This window comes from Oncorhynchus gorbuscha, linkage group LG07, assembly GCF_021184085.1.
Source record: "Oncorhynchus gorbuscha isolate QuinsamMale2020 ecotype Even-year linkage group LG07, OgorEven_v1.0, whole genome shotgun sequence".
NCBI lineage: Eukaryota > Metazoa > Chordata > Actinopteri > Salmoniformes > Salmonidae > Oncorhynchus > Oncorhynchus gorbuscha.
In genome coordinates, this window is record NC_060179.1 from 28,850,073 (window position 1) to 28,865,251 (window position 15,179).

General features: G+C 44.0%; 1 protein-coding gene and 1 pseudogene across 1 annotated transcript; both read right to left on the reverse strand.

Moving 5' to 3' along the window:
* Positions 1-1,609: 1,609 nt before the first annotated feature.
* Positions 1,610-5,444, reverse strand: LOC124039743 (C-C chemokine receptor type 9-like). Its single transcript, XM_046356043.1, has 3 exons — positions 5,336-5,444; positions 5,083-5,129; positions 1,610-3,235 (listed from the first exon to the last, which is right to left on the reverse strand). The coding sequence occupies exons 2-3, from the start codon at positions 5,122-5,124 to the stop codon at positions 2,174-2,176; spliced, it is 1,104 nt and encodes a 367-aa protein (XP_046211999.1). The 5' UTR covers positions 5,125-5,129; positions 5,336-5,444; the 3' UTR covers positions 1,610-2,173.
* Positions 5,445-7,224: 1,780 nt separating this feature from the next.
* Positions 7,225-13,672, reverse strand: LOC124038979 (annotated as a pseudogene).
* Positions 13,673-15,179: the final 1,507 nt, after the last annotated feature.

The following is a 15,179-nucleotide window of genomic DNA, read 5'->3' on the forward strand; positions in this document are numbered from 1 at the left end:
TGTCGTGCAATGAGCAGACAAAACAAAAGAGACATGAAAGTGTGCGTCTGTGGTCTCACCTGAATTGAACAGGTACAGGGGTGCATGGCCGACCTCACTAACCTCAAAAACGTACCATGCTTTTTTTCTACCCTCAGTCTGAGGCATAGTGAGCTTCAAGCAGAGCAGCTTGTCAAGTGAGTAAACGATGGAAAGTTTCTCATCACAAATTTGTTGACCTTCCTAGCTCTCGTGAAAAACGTCTATATCTAATCGAGAATCCACCTTTGCAGCGCGACTTAATTATCTCATCGTTACAGGAAAAACACACGCACTGCCTGCCACGCTCAGTTGTCATTTTAAAATGTAAATGCATGTTTTAGCTTGGTCTGGTAAATGGAACGCAATGGCATGCCTCTGTCAACCCCAGCTTCAGGCAATCTCAGTCTATTTGCTATTCAGTCTGATTTCAGACTTATGCTTTGATAGCTGTGGTTTGAGTTGCATCCGAGGGAGAGTTATGAAACAGCCTACAGTAAAGCTCACAATGCTTCACCATCTCACCGTCTCCAATTGCACTGAGGAGTGAAGAGATAAGAGGGCTTTGCCAGCAACTGCCCCCCATTACTGACCTTTGATGTTCCCATGTTTTCAGTAGCATGGCCAACTGTAGAAAAACACTCCCAAAAGTGTCTGCCTGTATCAGATCAGACGTGGTGTCTGTGTCTATACTGCCTATGACTGGTTCGGATTGTGACGATCTGTGTTGGGTTTGAGAATATCGGCTCAATAATGGGTGGAGAGACACACCACGTGTATGTGTTTATGTCATCTACAGTATGCTGGTGATCTTCAAAGACAAGTGCTTTGATGCTACAAATGGTGACTAAAACCAAAGCAAGTGGAATGTGTACAATTGCAATTAGATTTCAAACTTAGCCTCCTCTGCTTTGAGGCTAAATTCAGGTCGACAACAAGCAGCGGAGAGGTGTTTTTCAGTATACTTCACGACATGCCATTTTCACCCTCTGCCACAGACTTTCACCTCACAATGTGAGCGAAGCCTGGAGCCGAGGCTACTTTCACCCTGTCTGAACCAATGGTGCTGACTCAACGGTTTTCAGAGGTGAATGAGTAAACATTTCTCATACCAGTATGAATGAGGTGGGCAAACTTCACCACTAACTTTGAAAATGCCTAGTCATACCCATACCAACATGGGGTACAACTGCTTTTCAATGGGGAAACAGATTGTCAATTGTGCTTGCTCAGCCAACTAAGAGCAAGTCATAGGCTGTAGTCATAGTGAAAGCGTTGTGGACGCAACAAGCCGCACTTAGTCTGTTTCCCCGCCACAGAACGTACGTTACACCATTGAAAACAGTGCGCCGTATTCTCACACCAAGTGAAAAATAAGAAGTGAACGTCGCTCCTGTCTCAAACGGTAGCATTTATTCATGTGGCCTTTGCGCTGCCTATTTCAAGCGTGTGACCTTCATAAAAGAGAGTGTGTGTGTGTGTGAGTCTCATTATTGTGACACATTTTGAAGAAAGGACTATGTGAGGTATTCTAACTGGTGTTGGTTTTCAACATAATGATTTGACTGTTCTCACTTTGACAAACAACAGAGGACAATCATTTCATTTCAGTTTTAATGGATAGCTTTCACAATTATAATGCCAATAATTTTGCAGCAGCACCTACTCTACAAATACAGAAAACAGTAACACAGTCAAGGTAACAATACTCATTGACACAATTTATATACAGTAATGTACACTTTTATACAAGGACCTAGAGAGCTGTATGCTTTGGATGTATTGTATGTTGACTGTCTGCACAGGGTATATGTAAACAACAATGAATTTCTATACTGGCAAAATACCAATGTAATCAGGATGCAGCTGGGTTTGTCGCCCTGGAAATGTGCGGTCCTTAGCAGCCTATGATATCATATGGAAGTAATGATAAAGTCAGAGGCAATCCCAGGGGGCTGAAGCCTAACTTTGAGACCCCTGGTATTCACCTTTACACGTTTAAATGTATGGATGTCAATGAGAAATTTGAATTACGCACACAGATCTTTAGCTAGGATTCAACCCAACAGTATGGTCTGAGGTGATGTTTAATGTGTGGGTAGGTGTGGTAACGCCAAGATGGGGGGGGGGTGGGAGTGGTCTCAGGGAGGCGGGGTTACAAGGAGAGGGCAGGGGTGGTCTCGGTGTCGGACATGACGGAGGGGCGTTTGGGGACGGCCTGCATCTTATTGAGGCCTCTCTGGTTCAGGCCACAGGTGTACTGCCTCAGCAGCCTCAGCAGATCCTTCCGGAAGCGAACGCCAATGAACACATACAGGAAGGGATTAATGCAAGCATGGGTGTATGCAAGGCTCTTCACAATCTGCCCGGCGACATCGAAATGGCCCGATATGGCACAGTCCTTGATGGTGGTGTTGGCGGCCTGCATGGCATCAACCACAAGTAGCCCGTTGTACGGTAGCTGGGATAGGACAAACACAGCCACCACGGCGAAGATGACTCTCAGTGCCTTGTGCTTCTCAAAGCTCTTGGCCTGCAGCAGGGTGCGAATGATGACCGAGTAGCATAGAACCATGACCAGCAGAGGCAGGCAGAAGCCCACACAGACCTGCAGAGCCAGCACCAGGATCTTGGTGCGGTTGAAGAGGTTGTTCGGGTAGACCAGGACACAGAAGGAATTGCCCCTGTGGTCAGGCTTCACCTGGGCGAAAATGAACTCGGGCAGAGCCAGGAGGCCTGAGATGATCCAGACAGCCAGGCAGACCAGCTTGCTGACAAACAGCCTCTTGTTCTTCAGGTTGTGAGCCTTGGTGACCTGGACGATTGCCACATAGCGGTCCACACTGATACAGGTGAGCAACAGCATGCTGCTGAAGAAGTTGATTTTGTAGACGGCCGAGAGGATCTTACAGAGGCCCAGGCCGAACACCCAGCCCCTGGTGGCATCAGCAGCCCAGAAGGGCAGTGTACCCAGGAAGAAGAGATCAGCCACAGCCAGGTTGAGTAGGTACACGTCTGTCATAGTCTTGAGGCGGTGGCGTACCGTGGTAAAGATGAAGACCACCATCAGGTTGCCGACGGCGCCCAGGGAGAAGATGAGCCAGAACAGAGGGGGTTCGTAGAGACCCCGGAACTCCCTCACCCAGGACTTATCACACATTCCCCCTGGGGTCTCAGTATAGCCTCCCTCATAGTCCTCTGTGTAATCTCCAGATCCCTGTAATACAAACAAGCATTCTGAGACTTTTACTTTGAATTTGTGCAACAGGTGTCCTTAATCATTTATTTTGTCACGGTGTCTTTCATAAGACCAACAGATTTAAATGTAGTTTGAGCATTTTTGTTTCATGACTTCCTGTCTGCAATGGTTGACTAGCTAGCTGCCTGTTCCCTTAAACCGTCTGCCTACACTACAGTGTTTCATAACATAGTGCATTTAGCGGAGCACAGCACGGTGACATCAAGACCTGGTGGTAGTGACGTTCTGCCTAAAGCCAATGCTGCTGTGGTTGCTCTCAGAAGCAGGTGTTGTGTCTCACTGTCTCTCAACAGGAGAAACCACACCGCTGCACCACTTCCTTCTGTGTGAGATGGGGTGGCTTAACGCTCCAGGGGGGCTACAGAGAGGGGCTCAGGTTCACGATGCACGTCAACGACACTGCGCTTGTTGTCGCCTCCGACACAGATCTAGGAAGGAGATAAATATGGGGGTGGGGGGGGGCAGGTCTTTTGTGCGCACCGTAGATATTTGATACTGATGTTTGCGTGTGTTAGAAATGTTTGCTACAAGAGTTCTTGTTGTACACTTGCATGAACACAGACTAAAAAAACATTGCTACAAACATCATAAACAACCCTTCCAGTCTGATCCAAATTCTGATCTGAATCTTGGCTACTTAGGCTACTAAAAGTGGTGAGTTGAAAATAAAATGTTTTTCCTCTCCGACCACATTAATGTTGATGTGAAACTTTATGTGGTCTTTGTATGGGAGTTCAAAGGACAAACACTAGATCAGGGGTCTCCGGCCTTTTCTGACATGAGAGCTGCTTAAAGAAAAATAAATAATGAAACGGGTCACGTGCTACTATTTTTTTCTAGCTTACAAATAGGCACGTTTTTCTCTTCTCCCCTAAAACTCTTCCCCACATCCTACTGTTGAAGAGAAAGTAGTGCACTGTTTTCTGCCAATATACCTGGTAAAGTAATAGTTAATAAACAACTCTAGGGGACCCTATAAAAGTTGAGTTTTTTTTCTTCTCTCAAATTCTGTTTTATATATTATGTTAACTTCTGGTTTAGATTTGTTTGTTTTTCACTCTCAATTACAATTGTTCATATAGAAACAACACAATTGGATGTTCTGAGTCCATGTCAATGGTTAAATCACAGCAGAATACTTCTTTTTATTTATATTTTTGATCTGGAAGAAAACTAACAGATTTAGATTTGTTGTTGTTGTTGTTGAATTCTCCTTTAATTGTGCATCTAAGCCAGTGAAGAATGTGCAAGTCTAGTGATGGTTCTGTACTACTGCTGCTCATTTCATGGCAGAGTTTGCAAATAATAGATACACATGACACACTTACTCCTGATACACTTCTGCCAGCTAAGCCTACTTTGCAGTTAACATTTTAATTGTGACGGTTTTGGTGAAACAATTCCGGTCAACCCACAAGACGTTAATCACATGGTTACACGCAGAGTGTTAGACAAACGTGTGCACCACATAGACAAGCAATATTCCTGGAAATGAATTGGCAGATATTGTGTTAGGTTTTGGCTTTTTAAGCCAATAGTGACGAACCATGGGGTGGGATAATGTCAAGGTTGTGTTGATTAGATAGTAGCGGAACTGGGAGCTTGTGGTGTCTGATAGGTGTGAGATTTGTTAATGACTGTTTGAGGTGGAACACCTCTAAATTGCAGGTACCTTCAGAGTTGTTTGGCGAGCTACTCATTTGGATTGAATCCATTCTCTGCTGATTTGACGTTGCTCTCTAACTCATTTTATAGCCTGGCTTTATAGTTGTAAATGCAAGCAATTAGATTGAGATAATACTTACGGTTTCAGAAGTTGGAAATATTGTGAATGATGGCGACTCCATTTTGCCTGTCAGAAGAAGGAGCAATTCTTTTATTTATTTTAGTCCCCAAATAACCTAATGTGATAATTTTTGGTTTACTGCATACATACACTTTAGTACTTGATCATGTCATAATTTATCACAGTCAAATGTTTACATAGTACTATGAAAGAACATCCCACATTAAACTCACTAAAAAGTGGATAACAAAGACCATGTTACAAGAACGTACCCCGTCTGTGATGAGTGCTACGAGCCAACTAGATAACAATGCTTTCCTCAAGCCCTTGACGAATATTGCTACGTGTCTCATCGTCACCAGCTTTTATGGTTTTGCCTTAACTACAATGGAGGCTGCTGTGGAGGCTGCTGAGGGGAGGACGGCTCATAATAATGGCTGGAATGGAGTCAGTGGAATGGATTCAAAGATGTGGTTGATACCATTCCATTGACTCCATTCCAGCCATTACCATGAGCTGTGCTCCCCTCAGCAGCCTCCACTGGCTACACTGTGAGTATTAAATTGAGATACTGCGTTTCATTTTAGGGAACCTCCCTCGCACTCATGTCTGTCGGCATGCTAGTGATTATTTGCATTTGTTCTACGAGACACCCACTTAGACAGAAACGAATAGCATTGCATGCAGGTGTTATTAGTCATATCTGCTCTACACATTGGGTCTCACGTCTATTGTCTCTTTCTGCTGTTACAATTCTCCCATTCATCCCTTCAAAAACACGTCATAGACCTTCATGACACGCCACATTTTACACAACACCGTATTCTAAGTTAAGCACTTAGTGACTGGGAGAAGTGAAATGGAGAACCTTGGTAGTAGGTGTAAGATAACACCGGTATGGGGAGGGGAGGTTCATGGTGGGCTGTTGTGACAGCATTATCACAGTGAACACACATTTGCACGGTGTAGAGGGTTTTCTAAGACAAGACAAAGGACCTGTATGTCACAGGACTCACAATGATCTGGTCAGGTGTTCCCTATATGAAACTACATCTGAGAAACACTCATGTTTTACTATTGTGGGGAAGAAGCAGACGCTGTAGAAAGGGAAGTGCAACTACTATGAGCAGACATTGTGCAGGGCAAGGGGAAGTTAAAGAAATGTAAGCAAAGTAAACCACATTTATTATCCCCAAGAATCACTGAATCAAAAGTACCTTGCATTCCTGGACTTGTTTACAACACGGATAAATGAAAATGAACAATCGGTATTGATAGTTTTGATTGAATTCATTTTAATATATGTGTTTTTATCAGCCTGAGTTCCAGGTTCCAGCAAGTTTGACAAACCTTGATATTGTCTTATATATATATATATATATATTTTTTTTATATATATATATTTTTTTTAATATTGTCTTGATATCAACTTTGAGTTTCCAAAGTGACTATGTTATGATAGAGACATAAAGGGAGAGGGAAGCCTGCATGGTTGTGTGTTTCCTGTGAGCAGGTGTAAGGAAGAGTCTTCTCTAACCTTCTGAGTTTCGAACCATCTTTAGGCACGGAGTACAACAGAGATCAGAGCAAGCCATTGTGCCATCCTCAGAGGTTTCGCTACCCAAGCTGATTTAGCAGTTTCCGTCCAAGACTGAAGACCCAGAGATGAGAGAGGTTGAGAGTAGATACCAGTCTCTTCTTCTGTCATTTTCAGGTTGCGTTTCTCGGTTTGGACCACAAAGAGGTGAAGTGAAACAACCATGGCCTGTTAGCCGGGTTAAGGGTACATTAGGGTGCCTATGAGAACACACTCTTGAAGAAAGTGACAGACGGAGAGGTGTTGGTGGTGACATCAGTACCGATTGACACACATGGCAAAGCAGCATTACTGTAGCTCTGATGTGCATGGTAGGTGCTTTGACACCTGTGCAGGACAAAGACAGAGCTCTCTGTCGCACACACGCAATGCTCGAAAACACACACTGATCCTGAAATATGGCAAACCCAGTCCCCAAATGATCTTGAGCTTCTTGCATAAATTACTCAAATCGAACAGAATACACAGGAAAATCCATAACTAAACGTTGTCTGAACTATGGACATTCTTACTACAATACAATAATTACCACAACGAAATCCGATATGATGAAGCAAGGTTTATTGGGCAAAGGTCATGTAAGGTCATATAGGGTCACCACGCTGCGATAGTGAGGTCTGCCCGAGGACTCGGGCTCTGCATCAGATGCATTAGTAGTGGTCTCAGAGTAGAGAGAAGGCCGTGTTAGTTCCAACAACATCTCTGAAATTCTGTCTAAGACTTAGAAGGACTGATTTATTAAGTAATAGACCTATGCTATGTACATAACATTATGTGGTTGATGGTGATACTGAGAGCACGAATGCTCTGTGAAGTAAGTCCCCTGCGGATAAGGGCAACTCCAACAGATAATCTGAGTGCTTGAGACTGATTCACGGCACTTGGAATGACCCTCCTAAACCACATGGTCCAGTATCATTGGTCTGCTAACACATTGGCTCTGTCTGGTCAAATGATAAGGTTATAGAAACTTGCCCGTGACCACTTCTTCTTTGGTCTTACTCTCAATGACCTCATATGTCACTGTAACAAGAATTGGAGAACATGAATCAGTACAAACAGTCTTTAATGACATTTAGCTTTTTTTTAAATCTAAGATAGAATTTATCAAGAAAGAGTGTCACTCTTCCTAAGACGAATGACACAACACAGTGATGCATAGAGAAGAAAGGTTAAATAGTTATTGTCTGGTTTCAATGGTGTGGATATGTGACATCTATGATTTACCTAGTCATTAAGTTACTCATATCCTCAGACTGCATTATGGCAGTTTGGGCAAATGCCAGATGGGCTGGTCCATCTTTAAGTCAGTGGGTCTGCATACATTTTTATTTTATTTTACAGAATGATCATTATTTGGCCAGTAATGTGGGCCTTTAGGGGGGGGAATGGGACGATTGTAGAGCTCTCAAGGGGGGGAAATTATTTCTGGTCCCAGTCCTTCCCTGAAAGAGACTATAGACGCCTGGTGGTCTTCATACTGTTTTCTCACCAGTGTAAGTGTAGGAAGTCTTTGTGAAAGACATACTCTCTGCAAATACCCTGAAAGAGAGGTCCAAAACAGGTAACTATTTAATTTTTCAATGATATTGAATGATGCAAGACATTTACCGATTTGCTCAGAACTGACTATTTGATCTTTAACTAAACTCTTTCTTCATCACTGTAGTGAGCTCTGCCAGAACTCCAGATTTGGAGGAGGGGCTCCTGATGTGGGAGGAGGGGCCGGGTGAGATGGACATAGGACTGGACGGGGAAGCTAGAAGGACAGCCAACTGGTTATTGCCTCACTGACACTGGTGGATGATGTGGATAATATGAGGTCCTATCCATATCCTTATTAACCAGTGTCGATTGGAAATAAAGTATTCATTCAGTTGAATTGAATGAGAGCTCCGAGCCCGCAATCATAAGGCAAAACTGATCATAGATCAGCACTCTAACCTAAGGTCATCCCAGTTCAGAAGTGTCCGGTAGGTGGTGATCTCAGCGTCCAGGACCAGCTGGACGTCCAGGAGCTCCTGGTAGCTGAGGATTTGCTTGTGCAGGTCCACCTTAGCCACATCGATGGCCTCCTCCAGGCCCCTGATCTGGTACTCCGCCACGCCCCCACTGGACTGGGCAAAGCTAAGCTCCAGGGACATGTTCTTCGGAGAGAAGGGAGGAGGATCTGTTAACTAACTAGCTAGCTCATGTTAGAACATATGGGGCATTGTTTAACTGGGACAACATAACCACCGTCAGTCACCCTGTTATCAAAAGTGTATCTTTCAAAATAAAAGTGCCAGTCAATGTAACCCATTTCCCATAAGCAGGACCTCACTTAAAATTTCTAAAGAAAAACACAAAACAGCAGACTGATTTTGAGGTAAACAGAAAACAATCCTGTTGGTTCCTTGGCAAACCCTATTTAGTCACCTGTCTTTCTACTGGAAGGCACAAAACTGCAGTGAATGGATACACCACTGATGTCTTCTGGAAAGCAGTATTGCTGTTTGTGCCTAAGCTCAGCAGTGGGGGAGTTTGGCAATGAGAGACACCATAGCAACCACTTCCTGTGTGACTGTTAGCACTGATTTATATCAAACTCTGATACTCATCAGCTGCATCACAGCACTGTCACAGCATCACTGACGTACAGAACCAGTCAAAAGTTTGGACACACCTACTCATTACAGGTGTACTTTCTACATTGTAGAATAATAATGAAGACATCAAAACTATGAAATAACACATATGGAATCATGTAGTAACCAAAAAAGTGTTAAACAAATCAAAATATATTTTATATTTAAGATTATACAAAGTAGCCACCCTTTGCCTTGATGCCAGCTTTGCACACTCATTGCATTCCCTCAACCAGCTTCATGAGGTAGTCACCTGGAATGCATTTAAATTAATACGTATTTCCTTTTCTTCTTAATGCGTTTGAACCTATCAGTTGTGTTGTGACAAGGTAGGGGTGTTAAAAGACCAAATCCATATTATGACAAGAACCACTCAAATAAGCAAAGAGAAATGACAGTTCATCATCACTTTAAGACATGTCAGTCAATCTGGAAAATTTCAAGAACTTTGAAAGTTTATTCAAGTGCAGTTGCAAAAACCATCAAGCACTATGGTGAAACTGGCTCTCATGAGGACCGCCACAGGAAAGGAAGACCCAGAGTTACCTCTGCTGCAGAAGTTCATTAGAGTTACCAGCCTCAGAAATTGCAGCCCAAATAAATGCTTCACAGAGTTCAAGTAACAGACACATCTCAACAGCAACTGTTCAGAGACTGCGTGAATCAGGCATTCATGGTCAAAATGCTGCTGAAACCCCTACTAAAGAACAGCAATAAGAAGAAGAGACTTGCTTGAGCCAAGGAACATGAGCAATGGACATTAGACCGGTGAAAATTTGTCCTTTGGTCTGATGAGTCCAAATTTGAGATTTTTGGTTCCAACCGCCATGTCGTTGTGAAACGCAGAGTATGTGAACGGATGATCTCCGCATGTGTGGTTCCCACCGTGAAGCATGGAGGAGGAGGTGTGATGGTGTGGGGGTGCTTTGCTGGTGACATTGTCAGTGATTTATTTAGAATTCAAGGCACACTTAACCAGCATGGCTACCACAGCATTCTGCAGCAATACGCCATACCATCTGGGTTGCGCTTAGTGGGACTATCATTTGTTTTTCAACAGGACAATGACTCAACACACCTCCAGGCTAGGTAAGTGCTATTTGAACAAGAAGAAGCGTGATGGAGCACAGCATCAGATGACCTGGCCTCCACAGTCACCCGACCTCAAACCAGTTGAGATGGTTTGGGATGAGTTGGATTCATGACCGTTGGAAAAGCCTTTCAGGTGAAGCTGGTTGAGAGAATTCCAAGAGTGTACAAAGCTGTCATCAAGGCAAAGGGTGGCTACTTTGAAGAATCTAAAATCTAAGCAAATATTTTGATTTGTTTAACACTCTCTTGGTTACTACAGGATTCCATGTGTTATTTCATAATTTTGATGTCTTCATTATTATTCCACAATGTAGAAAATAGTTTTAAAAAATAAAGAAAAACCCTTTAATGAGTAGATGTGTCCAAACTTTTGACTGGTACTGTACATACATGGTTTCGTTTCACTATGACTATAGATATCTCTCTAAGGCCAGTGAAAAGTTATATTCACAACATACGAGATGGTATTGGTACAATAGATTATTGTGGGGCGGAAGCGTAGCCTAGTGGTTAGAGCATTGGACTAGTAACCGGAAGGTTGCGAGTTCAAACCCCCGAGCTGACAAGGTACAAATCTGTTGTTCTGCCCCTGAACAGGCAGTTAACCCACAGTTAACCCGGGCCGTCATTGAAAATAAGAATATGTTCTTAACTGACTTGCCTGGTTAAATAAAGGTTAAAAAAAAAAAAAATTGAAATGGTGTAATCACAAACACACACACACACACACACACACACAGACAGTGTGTCACCATATTGACCAGACTCTGCAGCTCCAGACTGAGGGCCTGCAGTTCTTTCCTGGAGGCAGAGATCTCTGCCTTGGAGGTGGTGAGGGCCTCAGAGCTGGTGGCATTGGCAGCCTGGACCTCATCCAACTGCAGGCAGAGAGTGCAGCACAGGGCCATTAGCTACTGTCTCATACACACTTTGATAACATCATTCAGTGTATTCTTTACATGAGCTGCAGGATTCTTGATGTGAGTCACTTTCAGAGTGAAAGATGCATGTAGATGTTTGCATGAGAGAGGCGGAACGAGTGTCGTGTGTAAGTATGCAAGTATGTACGTCTATATCTGTCTGCATGTCAGTTATTTTAATAAAACATCAATCAACAACAACAAAATGTCTGGCAGTTGTTTGTTTCTTCCCCTGCTTTAGGAAGTTGGGTTCCCTGAATCTTTTGTCTGCACCAAAGACACCACTAACTTGGGGTTAACCCACGGCAAACTGCTCTGCAGCTTGGTGAGTTTCACTCAAAACAGGAGGAGAGTAACGGTTGGCTGGTCACCACACCATCACACCATTTTCTGTGCCAAAGGGCACCCTATTCCCTGTAGGTTCTAGTGTTATATTGGGGACACAAGCTTGTAGTGTCTGTGACAGTTTCATCTCTAAGAAGATCAACAGATCAAGCCAAAGTCTTCCTCCCCCTTGTTCCTGCAGGCCTAAATGTAATGCCCTTTGAGTAGCTTCTAGGCCTTTTCTGAGTGAAAAGACACCAGTATAACTAGTTGTTCAGTAACTAGTTGTTCGGAGTGATCGGCTTTTCAGACTTTAAACCATGCGCTAGTTATTTCATTACATAGATTAAGGGATTTATACTTTGTGTCGCTCCCCAAAAACGTAGCATCCTCATGTCCAAATATTTTCTAAGTAGGCCTATCTCATTCACCTTGAGACACCCAGCCATTTCTACTGACCCCTATTGGGCAGAGAGTGTATTGTACATTCACAGGAAACAATTAGAGTGACTGTTTAGAAAATCTAAATGGTATTACAAGAATAAAATGTCATTTACATTTAGTAGGCCTAATGCTGTCGATTTGCATTTTGTAGTTTGAGTAAGCTGTACCTTTTGTAGTAGGTATCTTCCTTCTCTTTGTGCTGCTCTACTGATTTCTCATACTCCACTCGTATCTTGTTGAGCGCAGAAGCGATGTCAAAGGACTTGACCGGGTCCACTTCAATCATAGATACTGATTTGTCAGTGGAAGAGGTGCCCAGTTTAGACTGAATAGTGAACAGCTCCTGTAAAACCTTCCATCTGTCAGCCAATACCACTCATTACAGTTCACATGACAACACTCCTACAATCTCTTGCAGTCTCATACAGTTGTATGTAGTTTAATAGAATACAATATAATGACACTACTTTTCACAGAGGGACCTTCAGTGTTCTCTCTGAGGTTTGCCTTGCTCACCATCTCACGATGAATATAGAGATGCACACATCTACACACAAGCATCGCACGCACTCATAGTGTTGTGCTCTGTGATTTTATTCTAGGCTATTACCTCATCCTGAGTCTTGGTGATAAAGTCCAGCTCATCTCTAAGGCTAGAGTGTTTGGCATCTAGTTCAATGCGGAGATCGCAGGCCATGTCAATGTCCTACAGGATGGAGTGCTATAGTCATAGCGATTTGTTGTCTAACTGAACAGGAAATTATATTGAATGAAATCTGATATTTATAGGCATAAATTCTGCAGTACCCTCCTCATGGTGGCAATATCTGACTCCAGCTGATACCTCACGCCTTGTTCAAAATCATACCTGCATGACAAAAGGTGACAGGTATGTCAGGAAATCATAATCGCCTCTTCACAATTTGTTTAGCAGACAATAGCTAGCATGTAAAAATAAATCACATTGGATGCGTCACTATGGGCCCTGATCAACAGTAATGTACTATAAAGGGAATAGGGTGCCATTTGGGAGCATACATGTACTTGTCCCAATGAGAAGGCATGCAGTGAGAGAGACTTACTCGGCCTTCATCTCATGGGCGGTTCCCCAAATGCAGTCCAGCTCCATCGCAAATTTGACCGTGTCCAGGGTGAGGCTCTCCAGTTTACCACAGTTCTCTATCAGCTTGGTCTCGTTCTCAGCTGTGGTGGTGGTGGCTCCGGTGGACTCGTTGGTCATATCTGCCAGCCTGAGCCTCCAGGACTACATTCTCCTGCTGCAGCTGCCTCACTTTGGCCATGTAGCCTGAGAAGCGCTCGTTTAGCCCAAAGAGGGTGTGTTTCTCTGCAGCCCATGAGAGGACCCGGGCAATATGATCCCACTGCATCCAGAAATGCACCCGCTCATAGCCCTCCTAATGCCATGGTGCGTCCCATAGAGAAGGCAGCACTGCCCCTGCCACCACCACCACCCATACCCATCCCAGCCCTGTAGCCTCCTCCACCCTCAAGACCTAGTCCTGCGTCCCCCATCCCCATGCCTCCACTTAACCCCAGCTGTGCTCCTGCCCCCAGCCCCATTCCATAGCGGAGAGCCAGGGCCATCCCTCCCCCACCCAGGCCTCCAGAGAAGCCCGAAGCCCCCACGATAACCTCATTCCCCGGACAGTGTGGAGGACCCCATAGAGAGAGCCACTGGCATGGTCTTCAGATAATGATAGGCTCGGTGGATGGTACAGCTGGAGCTGCAAAAGTGAGCTATGGATGAATATCCAGGATTTATATATAAAGCTCAGGAGGCCAGCCCCACCCAGTGGTGTATATATAAATTGTGGAATGTCAAGGTCTTTAGTCACCTAAGGGCTACTGAATGAAGATGGGTTAGGCGTTTGAATTGCACGTGTTGCTCTAACATTCCAATTACTTTGATGGTTGTACCTCTGACACAGACATTGGGCTATTTCACGCCAGCTTAGCCCAAATTTTTGGGGGGGTATCCCAGATCGTTCTGGCAAATTCTCACATAGAAACTCCATTGAGAGGAAGGGTGTTTGACATGCTTTTTACATTTGCATCACAAACCATTTTTTGAGAGAATCGTGTTTAAAGCGGCCACATTAGGCCCTTTTTAGACCTATACATGCCTCCTGTAAAACCCTATGACCTGTGAACCGTACAGGACACAGACAACATATTGATGTCATTATAGTCCTTATAATGTATGTAATAGCACATTTAAACTTTCTAATATCTCATTTAAGATTTTCACATGTTTGTTTGTAACCAAAATCCACAATCCGACCTGCGAAAGGTAGCAATACGCAACACAGAGTCTGCCCGAAATGTACATGAAGAATAAGATGTCGCCATAGATAGAACAATGAGACGGACATTTCACCGGATGCATAAATGTGAAGCATCTGCTTTGTGAGAGGAAGCCCATTGGCTTGCAGTGGGAGAATGGAGGTGGATTTTTGCCGACATTCTGCACATTTCCTCGTCGATGAAACATTTGATTTCGATACAGTGTTCTGTTCCCAAAACTAGAATATGAACAGAGTGGACTAAATTGTGTAGACTTTACCCTTTGCAATGTTTTTAAAAAATCGCGTTGTTTAGAAAGAGTGAGTTATTGCACACGCGCACTTCACGGAGTAGGCGTTCCCTAAAGGAAATCTGCATATGCATGCTAGAACGCGCCAATAGGATCTCGCTAGCTCATGCTTGGCTCTGGCCACTTCTCCTTCCTTGTTCTGCCCTCTATTACTCATTTGTTCCCGTTGGAACCGACAGGCGGTGGTATATCTTAGTTTAGTTGTAAAGATCTTCGATCTCACATTTGCACGGCGGTATCACATTCACATCTTTTCCCCCTTCTGATGACCAGGTGGCGAATCGCATCTCTGCATGTCTGGCAGACATATCAGTGTGGATGACGGATCACCACCTCAAGCTGAACTTCGGCAAAACGGAGCTGCTCTTCCTCCCGGGGAAGGACTGCCCGTTCCATGATCTCGCCATCACGGTTGACAACTCCATTGTGTCCTCCTCCCAGAGCGCTAAGAACCTTGGCGTGATCCTGGACAACACCCTGTCGTTCTCAACTAACATC

What these genes read in the sequence shown, in the direction of transcription:
- LOC124039743 (XM_046356043.1), bottom strand. Translation starts at nt 5,124, where the DNA reads ATGGAGTCGCCATCATTCACAATATTTCCAACTTCTGAAACC. An exon ending in TATTTCCAACTTCTGAAACC is followed by an intron (nt 3,236 to 5,082) that starts GTAAGTATTATC and finishes TTTGTATTACAG; the next exon opens with GGATCTGGAGATTACACAGA.